The sequence below is a fragment of the Dromiciops gliroides genome, chromosome 2 (assembly GCF_019393635.1).
Source record: "Dromiciops gliroides isolate mDroGli1 chromosome 2, mDroGli1.pri, whole genome shotgun sequence".
Lineage (NCBI taxonomy): Eukaryota > Metazoa > Chordata > Mammalia > Microbiotheria > Microbiotheriidae > Dromiciops > Dromiciops gliroides.
The window spans coordinates 391,453,710-391,465,718 of NC_057862.1; the positions used below are offsets into that span (position 1 = coordinate 391,453,710).

At 43.0% G+C, this 12,009-nt stretch overlaps 1 protein-coding gene across 1 annotated transcript in view; it reads right to left on the reverse strand.

Moving 5' to 3' along the window:
• NUP188 (nucleoporin 188) overlaps positions 1–12,009 on the reverse strand; it is a 49,288-nt gene that overhangs the window by 2,985 nt on the left and 34,294 nt on the right. Inside the window, exons 20-36 of the mRNA XM_043987672.1 lie at positions 11,261–11,375; positions 10,490–10,610; positions 10,240–10,306; positions 9,672–9,800; positions 8,524–8,663; positions 7,792–7,898; positions 7,296–7,502; positions 6,986–7,155; positions 6,109–6,178; positions 5,579–5,646; positions 4,967–5,162; positions 3,588–3,665; positions 3,182–3,267; positions 2,757–2,902; positions 1,833–2,014; positions 1,546–1,746; positions 1,094–1,186 (exon numbers count right to left, since the gene is read on the reverse strand). Coding sequence (XP_043843607.1) covers positions 1,094–1,186; positions 1,546–1,746; positions 1,833–2,014; positions 2,757–2,902; positions 3,182–3,267; positions 3,588–3,665; positions 4,967–5,162; positions 5,579–5,646; positions 6,109–6,178; positions 6,986–7,155; positions 7,296–7,502; positions 7,792–7,898; positions 8,524–8,663; positions 9,672–9,800; positions 10,240–10,306; positions 10,490–10,610; positions 11,261–11,375 — 2,176 coding nt within the window. The remainder of the gene's footprint in view (positions 1–1,093; positions 1,187–1,545; positions 1,747–1,832; positions 2,015–2,756; positions 2,903–3,181; positions 3,268–3,587; positions 3,666–4,966; positions 5,163–5,578; positions 5,647–6,108; positions 6,179–6,985; positions 7,156–7,295; positions 7,503–7,791; positions 7,899–8,523; positions 8,664–9,671; positions 9,801–10,239; positions 10,307–10,489; positions 10,611–11,260; positions 11,376–12,009) is intronic.

Consider the following 12,009-nt stretch of genomic DNA (forward strand, 5'->3'; position numbering starts at 1 on the left):
AGGTGACGCAGTGGATAGAGCACCAGCCCTGGATTCAGGAGGACCCGAGTTCAAATCTGGCCTCAGACACTTAACAATTACTAGCTATGTGACCCTAGGCAAGTCACTTAACCCCAATTGCCTCACCCCCCCAAAAAAATTAAAGAGAAAGCTTTGCAGCATCAACATAATTATCACCCCCTTGAGCCTATCATGAGGGAAGAGAAACAACATCGTATAATAGAAAGCACTAAATAAAGTCAGAGGATGGGAGATCTAGTCCTACTTCTCTTGCTAACTTGCTATATGCCTTCAGACCTCAGTTTCTTCATCTGTAAACTGAGGGTCAGATTAAGTGAGCTCCAGGCTCCTTCTCAGCTCTGATATAGTCTACTATTCTACTAGAATAAGGATTTACTGGGTAGGAGCAGGACATACTTATTAAACCTCCAAGTGGGCTTCATAGCTAGCTACATAACTAGCATATATAAGGAACTAGCTCATTCCTGTACCAGGAGCATGCCTGTTGTTCCACCACTGCAATGGAACTGGAACATGTGGAGCAGGGCATATTAGACTTCACGGGGAAAAGCAAGTGGACAGAGAGCCCTGAAGTCAACATCAGGATATAAAGGTCCTACTCTTGGTCTTGCCAATGACTTCTGGTTTATTTCCTCAGATCAGTTTTTTGTTTTGTTTTTTTGGTGAGGTAATTGGGGTTGAGTGACTTGCCCAGGGTCACACAGCTAGTAAGTGTTAAGTGTCTGAGGCTGAATTTGAACTCAGGTCCTTCTGAATCCAGGGCCAGTGCCCTGCCCCATCTAGCTGCCCCTATTTCCTTAGCTATAAGGTGAGAAGAATTATTCTCAGTGGTATTTTCCAAAGCTGATGAAAGTAACAAAGGAAATGCCTCTTCTGATTTTCTCGCTGAAAAACCAGAAATGATATGAGGAACTATTATAATTCCCACATTAGCTGTGTTCTCATAAGGATCATGATTCAAAAGGCACCAAGAATTGCTGCAGGAAAGTGGAAGGGTAATAATCCCAATAGCAAGAAATAGGCTTATCCATTAACAGGACAACACTCATTCTGAACTTGAAGGTTAACTCACCTGTACTGTTCCATTGGTGCTGAGTTGATACACACTCAAGAGGGGCAAACAGATGCTCTGGGTGATGCCAGCTCCAGCCACAGCTGCTGCACCCTGGGACACAGATGATAAATGCCCTGAAGTAGCCCTCAAGATACTGCAAACTTGACATGTCACTACTCCTCCACCATGGGTAGAAGCCCAAAATATTAGGATGCATCAACAGCTCTCTTGCCCTGATTATGTGGGGAGGGAATGATGGATTATGGGAGGGAATGAGGAAAGGAGATAAGTATGTGTCCCAACAATGACTCCAAGATGCAGTCAGATTCCTGACATAATCCTACCAGGGAATATCTAGAAAGACAATTTAACCTGTGTAAGGCCAGGAAAGCTGGTTTGGGACTATCAGAACTTTCTGGATCTAGGTTCCTGACAGCTCAGGGATGTTGGTTTCCTAACCTGTCTCTTACCTGCTGGGTTCGGGCCAAGGTGAACAGAAGGTGCAGTGAGGCCTCAGTAAAGTGCAGGTTTTGCTTCATTCTCAGGCTCACCTCCAGGGTGGTGAACAGAGTGGGCAGAATAGGGATTCTACGGGTAACCTGCAGCCAAGAGTCTCCATCTTCATCCACTTCACATAGTTCTTTGGCCAAATGTAGGCCCAGGACACACACCTGATAGAACAAAGAAGAAAGTAAAGAAACATGGAAGAAGGCTCCTGAGGTTGCCTGTGGAAAGGGGTTGGACAGATTACCCATACCCCATCCCGCTGGTCCTTGTGCCGAAGCCGCGAGGAGTCATCTGTCTCCATGCTGTCCTTGTCTTCTGATACACTGCCAGAGGCCAGGCTGTGACGGGTCTGGTCAAAGAGGGCAATCACTTCTTCCTGAAGGGTCTCACAGACATTTAACACCAGCTGGGAGTACTGTGTGATCTCATTCACTGCAGAGAAGACAAAGGATGCACTGACAATTCCTTAATACCACCTACTATTGAGCTGGTAAGGGGAAGGAAAGGGAGGGTCCCCCTTCCCAGGTTGAGAGTTGGAAATGGTACCAAGTAAAGAAAGAAGAGGTGAATAAGGGCTAGGTGAAAAGGGAGAAACTGAGGAAATATTGTGAAGTTTGAAGAGACAAGGTGTGTGTCACACTGAAAAGGGAGTCATAGAAATGCTCAATTTCTGAGTCTCAGATCCATGCTTAAAACAGCCTCCCAGATCTCCCACCATTGAGAAATTCCATAGAAAACCAGTGCAAACCAACACTAATTCCTGAGCTAGAAGAGAAAATGAGATCTTTTTTTTTTTTTTTTTGGTGAGGCAATTAGGGTTAAGTGATTTGCCCAGGGTCACACAGCTAGAAAGTGTTAAGTGTCTGAGGCCAGATTTGAACTCAGGTCCTCCTGAATCCAGGGCCAGTGCTCTCTCTATCCACTGCGCCACCTAGCTGCCCCGAGAGAAAGATATCTTACTGTGGTTGTCCTTATTTGCTATCCTGCCCACCTCACCTTTCTTTTTCTTCTTTTTCTTTTTTTTTTTTTGCGGGACAATGGGGGTTAAGTGACTTGCCCAGAGTCACACAGCTAGTAAGTATCAAGTGTCTGAGGCTGGATTTGAACTCAGGTCCTCCTGAATCCAGGGCTGGTGCTCTATCCACTGAGCCACCTAGCCACCCCCCCACCTCACCTTTCAACTCTTTCATCTGGAGGACAGTGAGGAGGGCTGAGAACACTTTGGCCTTAGCCTTTTCCATGAGCTGTTGGTCGGCCTGTAGGATTCCCTCCAGAATCTCCATCAGGGACCTAAGGATTTCATCCACAGAGCCCAAATCCCTGGGAAAGAGACAAGAGTGACATAGATAGTCTCAGATGTCATCAGCAACTTGCCTTTGGCATCTGGATGCCCACTAATTAGCACTAATCAGATCCAGTTTTCTGTATTAGTCATAAAGGAAAAAATATAAAAAAACCTAACATGGGAAAATTAATTTTATTCACAAGGTACTACTTTTCTTAGAGCAAAGGACTAGTTAAGAGGATCAAGGCAGAAATTGATCAGTAAAGCTAACCAGGAGCCAGTAGCCCTCACCACTCTTCCAATATAGACCTTACCTCGTCCACTGCCGAAGCAAGATAAGCAGCAGGGTACATAGCATGGATCCCAGTCTCAGGCAGTTCACTGATGTTGGAACCAGCAGCTGAAGAAAAACAGTTAAGTTAATGCCCAGAATTGTGCTAGTCAGGAAACCTAACTTCCATACACAGGGGTATATCCCCCCATTTCCAATGATTTCTTTAGCTAGGCTATCTGAAAACCAGCCCTGAAATGATGAAGAGGAAGGAAGAATGGCAATCCCATAGGCCTGTGACCTGGAGGAGACTCGTTTCTATACAGTAAATTCTGAAATCAAATCAATCCCTTACTCCAAACCACTTGTGTATCTAGCAATCTAGGGAACCCTGAAGTATCAGCAAAACACCTCACACAGTGGGTTTAAATGCTCTGAAACACACTTACTAAGGCTTTGGTCCCAGCAAGAACATCAAGAAATAGGTGACGTCGAACAAGAGAATCATTCAAATGCATTATATCTGCCTGAAGAAGAAAAGAGAAAAGGTCTTTAGGTGGGAAAATATCCCCAATATGCAAAGTCAAGATCTCAATCTCAACTCTAACAATGACTTCAGCCAGTAATTTATAGGACAAATAAACCATGCCACTCCTTTGGGACTCAAGAAGATGACCACAATGAGACCTGTAAAGTGCTTGTACTGGTTAAAATCCAACCAACTGGGCATGTAGTCCAGTTTCTTAAAAGTGGGAAAAAACAATGTTGAGATCTCCTGAAGCACAATTCAAGAAGATTCTGCAAGTCACATAGCTTACTACAGGAGTGACTATTTACTTAAAGTCCTTTGTCAGCATCAAACCTTCTTATATATGAAGATTCAGAGCTTCATAGTCATATGCACAGCACCTAGAAGCTAGCAGGCACTTAATAAATGCTTGCTGACTATGTTGTAACAGCAAAAATCCCTCAGAGATCCAAAGTTTCAAGGAGCCAAATTCTGGCATTTGGAGGCAGGTTTCACAGAAGACACAAAAATTGTCCACTTCAACCAAGGATGCACTGACCCTGTCTCAGGTAACTTAGGTCATTAGTTTGAATTCTGCTGAGAACAACTAAACCACAAGTTCTTTGCTACAAGCTCAAGCTCAAAGCACAATGGCATCAAATCCATAAGGGAAAATTCAAAATGATCCTTCTGGGATCTACTACTGAATCTCTTTTCAAAGTACACACTCAGGAGAGAACCAGAAAGAACTTTGGCTTTAAAAACTCCCTTTTGCATCTATGAAACTTGTAGCAATTGCTTATTTCCCTAAAAGGATCAGACTGTAATTTCTGCAACCAATGAAAGTGAACCAAAATGCTCCTGCCCACAGCCTGGCTGGCCTCCCCACCCCAACTGTTCTTATATTATATAACCCAGCTGACCAGCCAACAAGTATCAGCTGAGCACCCACAGAGATTATAACAACAGAAGGCAATTGTATATACTCATAAGGTGTGGGCCTTATGGAGAATTGAGGACAATCAGAACAAACAACTGCAAGACAAGAAGACATAAGAGGTATTGTTCATACTAGGAATAACGCCTATATGGTTTTATGTAAAGAGGTTTAAGCAGCTGTTCTAGTCTCTTCTTTAGTACTTGTTGCTGGCTCCAACACCACGAGTCCCTGGTGATCACTCCCAAGTCTCTCAGTAGGGAGCCAGTTAACTTAGCTCTCATAGACTCACTCAAGGGGTGGTGACTTCCAGGAATCTCAATCCACTGTATCTATGAAATGAGAAACAAGAGAAATAAAAATGCTGAGGAAAACATGCTTACATGGCTGGTAGCAATAATGAGAAGCATCCGCCAGGCAGATATCAACATCTGGTATTCCACCAAAGAGGTGCAGCCACTGCCTTCTGTCTCTGCCATGTGATCTGCCAAAGATTTGATATAACCTGACCAATAGGCAAAACGTTTCTCACTGGAGAACTTCTTGAGCGTATCTTTTAGGGACTGGTCCAGTGAACCCCTGAGGAGTTGGGGGGAAAAAAAGGAAAAGCTTTAAGCAAGACTAGAATGTAATCACATTGAGCCCTAAAGGGCGGGGGGGGAGGGGGGGGGCGCCAGCGTGTGGGGAGAAAGAGCACAATTTTACAAGCAGAGAACTCAAGCCTTGCAGAAAAGGCATACAGTTCCCCATAGCCATTCATTAAATCCAATGCCTGATTCCACAAAAGTGGCCCATTTCAGAATGTCTCCTCCATAGACACAGAAACTTGCTTTACAATATGCCTTCCTGACGTTTACAAAAGGCATCAATGTAGGATGACTGGGAGTCTAAGTACACATACAGAGGGTGCTACTGTCTCCCCATGGAAAGGACAATTTTTAAAGTTTTCTCCACCCAAGCCTTTAAGTAAAATCTTAAGAGGGAAAAAGACTCACTTAACTACATAATATATCTCCAAACAAATGATCTTCATAATTAAGGCACAGGTCTCCAGGACGCTGGCCTAAAGAGGAAAAAAAAAGCAAAGAATGTACCAATTACCCAAAGAAACCTGCATCCTAGTATTCCATATCTAGTCTTTAGACATAAGACAAAAAGCAAACACAGACAAAACTCATTTGGTTTCTAATGGGAGAGGTCCCAAACTAAAATTAGCAAGTGACTTGCAAGAGGCAAAGACTTCAGGGTAGTAATGCCTCCAAAGCAGCTGACATGAACTGGATAGAGTCATCCGTTACATATGTGGAGAATCAAGAATTCAACAGCCTTTTTCCAGGACAAGGCTTAAAAAAAAAAAAAAAGGTTAAAGTGTTCTTTAAGAGAGGAGAAATGCCTATGATTTCAGGAATTTGACTCGAGCCCTTTGAGGATACAGGGGAAGCATCTGTTCCTATTCTATTCTCTCAAAACCCAGCCTTTCTCTCCAAAATTTTTGTCACCTTCATTACCATTTTACCCAACTTACCTCGGATGTTTCTGAGGGAGGAGAAAGAGTCCCAAATAACGGGCTGGTCAAGTTCTCCCAAAACTTTGGTCTAAAAAAGGACACATTGTGTGACCATGTTGGTTTTTCAACACAAATTCCTTAACTAACCCTGATCTCACTGTCCTCAATGGCTTCTCCTTTATTCTACTAGCCCAAATTCTGATATCTGACTCACAAGTCAATAAGTAGCTTCTATACAACTTTTAAAGGGTTCCATGTCTAGGAGGGTTTATTTTCTTAAGGATACATTGATGACACCTTACACAACTGGATCCATAAAACCCCAAACCACTGCATTTCTCTCTCATGCTTTTTATTGTTGTTGTTCAGTTGTGTCTGACTCTTCATGAACCCATTTGGGGTTTTCTTGGCAGAGATACTGCAGTTGTTTGCCATTTCCTTCTCCAGCTCATTTTTACAGATAAGGAAATTGAGGCAAACAGGGGTAAGTGACTTGCCTAGGGTCACACAGCTAGTAAGTGTCAGAAGCCAGATTTGAACTCAAGAAAATGAGTCTTCCTGACTTCAAGCCCAGCACAACACCACCTAGCTGGTAGTTTTTAATAACTCCTAAAAGGAGAAAATAGACTGAAGAACAGGAGCCCCAACATAGGTCCTCAATTAGTGGTCAGTGCTAAAACTCCCCAGGCAAATGGGGCCATTTCAATCCATCTTGCATTGCTATGGGACTTAATGTATTCTCTTGGGGCAAAACCAACCAACTCAAGCCTATGCTTGTTGTTTATGAAGTACAATAAACACTGATGGAATTAAACCAAAGGCAAGAAGATAAAGCAAGTTTTAAGTTAAGGGTCAGGGATGACCCCTGCTGGTAGGCAGTGAAGAAAATACTCACTTGGTCCTGAGAACCAGCATGGCACTGTCCCTGCGGTCCTGCCACAGGGCATGTAGAAAAGCTATAGCAGCACGGTGCAACAAGGGAGGACACCAATATCTATCTTGCTGTTTTGAATCAATTAACTCTAGTACCACCTGGAGACAGCTCCATTCTCCAAGACTGAATTCCTGGAAAAGAAAAAGAAGTTCAGACTGTACCTGCCACCAAAGACAGTCTTTGGGGGAACTGAGCACAAGGCTGGTTTTCTGTAGAGAACCATTTCTAGTTCCTGCAAGCAGCACAGATTCATTCAAGCAGAGGAGCTTACCTTGGAGCCATCATTCCCATTTTTCACTTCAAGATTCAGAAACAGCTCAATGAGGCCAGGTTGGGTCTCCACAGCAACAGTGAGAAACTCTAGGATCATGACCTTGATGCGCATATCCTCAATCTTGCTCTGCAGCCTGGTCAGAAAAGCATCCCGAATAGCAGCTGCATCACTGCCAAGGCAGGCATACACGGACATCGGGGCAACCTGGGGGAATACCAAGGACTATTGCTCTGCCAATATGGCAAATGTTCTCCTAAAGAGGCCTAAAGTGGGCCATCTCTTTGAAGGAGCAAAAAGTGGGGAAGGATGCAGTCAGAAAAACCACAAAAGAGAACAGTACGAGGAGAGGTATATTCAGAGAATCCCACATTACAAACAGCACAAAATTCACCATCTTATTAATATCTATTTTTCCACAGGTAAAGTTTCAAAGGTTGCCAAGGTGAAGGAAAATCAGAGTTTCCAAGTTTTAGCTTGTAAAGAGGGGTCATACCGTTGCCAAACGCTTCAGTAGCTGGATGGCAAGTCGTGGCAAGGCAGGGTCATGTTTGTGATAGATGTATTTGGCCAAAACTGCAATAAGGTTGTTCCCATGGGCACCTAGAAAAACACAAGGAGAAAGGGAGATTTCAAAGTTGCCTTACAGAGAAATGGCTACTCAAAAATGGTCAAAACATGCTATGGACTTCTCTAAAATATGCAAGTGCCACAGTGATCCAAGGAAGCAACATTATCCTATCTTTAGCTAATTGTAAGTGGATAAAGATATGGGATCAAGACATTGGATAGTCCCATGTTACATAAGCGAATTATATGTTGGACAATGTCTTCCAGTTAATGGGTTAATGAAAAACATTCTATTGAAACAAAAGATAATAATTAGAATGATAAACCTCCAAAGAGAAGCTGGCCTTACATAGAATGAAAGGAGTTTAGAGCTTGAAGAAACCCAAGAAATTATCTAGTTTAGCCTCCTTATTGTACAGATGGGGAAACTGAGGCCAAGATTTGCCCAAGAGCATAAGAATAAGTTAGTCACAAGGCCAACATTGGAACTGACCTTTTAGTTCAGTGCTAGTCAGATCACTGCACAGATTCCACAAGTGGTGGCTGAAAAACTGGATGTCTCAGCATGGATCCAATTAGGAAATGTTTGCTTCTCAATCCCTGTATAGAATCCTACACTGTGTAGAAACATGCTTCTGGCCATAAGGGGAATACTTACCATGTTGAGTGAGTGCCTGTTCCAGGGGAGATACCACATTGGAAGGAGGTTTCAGTCTAATGACATTGTTGGTCACTGAGAATGCCAGTTTCACTGTCTTGATGAGTAGCTGGCCTTGCCCCTGGCCCTCTGCCCCATCACTGGAAGGCCAAATGGAAACCAAAGTTGAGTTAGCCAATGGTCATTTCTCATCATATGTGACCTTTCAAATTAAGAGTCTGACGGTAATCTAAGACTGCTATAACTTCTGGCAGACACCCAAGCCCAGACTCAAGAATGAAGCAGTTAACTTCCTTAGCTCAAATAACAAAGAAGGTAAAGTATTTTGCAAACTTTAAAATGCTAAATGTGAATTTTTTTTTTTTTGGCATGGGGCAATGAGGGTTAAGTGACTTTCCCAGGGTCACACAGCTAGTAAGTGTGTCTGAGGTCAGATTTGAACTCAGGTCTTTCTAGATCCAGGGCCAGTGCTTTAACCACTGCACCACCTAGCTGCCCCAGTATGTGAATTATTATTATCAGCTATGTGCCAGTCTAGAATCAAACTACAATCATACAATAGCATACCACCCGTTGCCACACACACAATCAAGTAATACCACATAGAGAACTATACTGTATGCACAAGTAGCTCTGATATAGCTTGAAGCAGAATCCCACCACAGTTCATAAAGACCCAATATAGGCTGCCATGAAGCTATATAATAGGAGGGCAGAAGGGGAAAGCTACACAAGTTTAATGGGCTATCATATTGTTTGCCTTCTCAATGGGTGGAGGAGGATTGAGAGAGAGGGAGAGAATTTGAAACTCAAAATAAAACTGAAAAAATAGGCAAGAAAGAGAGAAAAAAAGTGTCTTCTAGGAGGCAATATTCTAAGGTGAATTTAAATTAGGGTAAGTGGGAGATATGGGGTCAGCAATCACAGCACAACTGCAAGAGAACACTTTTCCTCTCTTGGCTAACACACACGCTGTCTGTCTGTCTGTCTGTGTGGGCACAACACAGACAGATAGGCAAAGGGATGCAATTTGTTTGCACAGAAGCCAATATCTTAATTTCGCCCCAAGAGAAACCGTTATTGCTTAAACTCCATTTGATAAGGACCTGAGAGCTCCTCCTATCCTGCTTGTGTGAAAAGGGACTTACCATCTGGGCTGAGCTGCCATCACCATGTCGATGGTGTCCACACCAATGCCCATGATATTGATGACAGCTTGACCAGCTTCAGTGTTGGCCAGGCTGCAGATGCACAGAGACTGGAGACTGGGGGAATGGCTGGGAAATAAAAGAAGAGTTCCCTTAAGTCCCGAAAAAGCCAGCAAGTACATCTTTGGATGGTAAGGGTAAGGTGAGGAAAAATTTTACTTGCCAGACTCAAAATACAGGTGGATGAGATAGAGAGATGAGGCCTTTTCTAGATGATCAAAGATTCAACAATCAATCTGGCCTGGTCTTCACTATTTTGTCCTTTTATCTCCAAATGTAGACAGCATACGAGGCACACCAAATTAGGGAAATTTACCAGTAAAAGCTTCTCCAATCTAGTGAAAGTAGCCCAGGCAACACACACACACTCTATGGCTCCTCCAGGAAAGAAGATATGCTGGCCTTGCCCATTAGATTTTGACTTTTCTTGCCAGACTTGCTAAAGTGGCTGCTGGGACAAGGAATAGAATCTACTCTTTCAAACCCCATCAGCTCTTCCCCATCTCACCTGTTGTGAACGTCGGACTCATGGCACAGATTCAGAATTGCATGGATCAGCTCAAGGATCAGGCAGCCTGGATTCAGGAAGAAAGGGAAGAAACTAAATCTTCCTGATTCCAGGATGACAAGGAGCATACTCCAGAGAACTATGCTATACAATCTTATGCTGTGACACTTAACATACCCCAGAGAAACAATAACCACATCCATGTCGAGCCCTCAAATCCCCACATGTTCCCTTTGAGGAATGTCCTTACCAATCTGTTCTCTCACTCCATGGGCATTGTAACGCCACTTATGATAGCTGGGAAGCATCTCCTTCAGCACAAACATGATACAAGGGGCCAGCCCTTGGCTCTGGGTGCTACCAAGCTGCCCCTAAAGAAACCAAATTGGGGGATCTACTGTATGAAGCCTTTCAATTACTGCACAATACACCGCCAGAGTCAAAGCCCACATGGAATCAAGACAATGCCTTTGCATTGGTATAGAAGCAGGAAGCCAGAAGAAAATAATAAAGAGGAATCGTATTTGTTGAGCTCATAAGTTAAATGAATAGTCCACATGAGGCCCTTATCAATTTGGGCAAACAACTCAGGAGGTAGGAGCACTTAACCAACGAGTGTCAAAGAAACCAATAGCATTAGGGAAGAGGCAGATGCTAATTCAGGGAAGAAGAGTAGTTATTTTCAGCATTAAGGACACAGTTTCTCCAATGAACATTTTGGGGAGTCACATTTACATGAGAGATTTTTTTTTCCTCTTTAAAAAAAATTTTTTTATTGTTCAATATTTAGAATTTTATTTTCCCAAATTACATGTAAAATACACATTTTAACATCAATTTTTTTAAAACTTTGTGTTCCAAATTCTCTTCCTCTCTCCCTCGCTCCCCCCACCAAGAATTCAAGCAATGCAAGAGAGATCTTATAGTTTAAACTCCATGTACTGCCACTGCCAAACATAACTGAAGGACAATGGCATCTTGTAGGGTAAATGCTTCAGAACCATAACTAATGAGAACTTACCTTGACAAGAGTGGTGATTAAACGCAGAAAGGCAATGGTTACTCCATATTCACCCTGTGGCTGCTCACTATTCATCAAAAGGTTTCCATAGCCCCCTGCATTCATCCCCTCAGCACTAGTAAAAGAGAGAGAGGCAGCATGAAACCCAAAAGACAATTCCTGCATTCCCAAGCTGGCAACAAACTCTTCACAGAACACTCCAATTACCTTTCAGGAAGCCTAAGTGTAAGACAGTTGTGTGAGAAACCTACAAAATGGCCTATTTTATGCTTAGTGGATATATAAAAAATACATTTCATTCAAAAAGATTTTCAGCAAAGGATACACTTCCATGCTTAAAAACATGAAGTGCAAATGCTTATTTTCTTTCTTTTTTTAAAAATTATTTTTGGGGGAAATGAGGGTTAAGTGACCAGCCCAGGGTCACACAGCTAGCAAGTGTCAAATGTCTAAGTTCAGACTTGAACTCAGGTCCTCCTGAATCCAGGGCCAGTGCTTTAACCACTGTGCCACCTAGCTGCCCCGCAAATGCTTATTTTCTAAGGAAGAATGATCAGATAGGGGTGGATCCTACTGTACTATGAGCTGTGGGCTGCTGGGCTCACTGAAATTCCTGAGGAACCGGAACAACGACTCAGTCAGTTTACATTTTGAGAAGGACCCAAGATCTATGGATTCTCTAGGCTAGAAAGAAAACACCCACATGCCTACAGGAAGTGCTACCAGGTGACAAATGTGTCCTTCTCTGT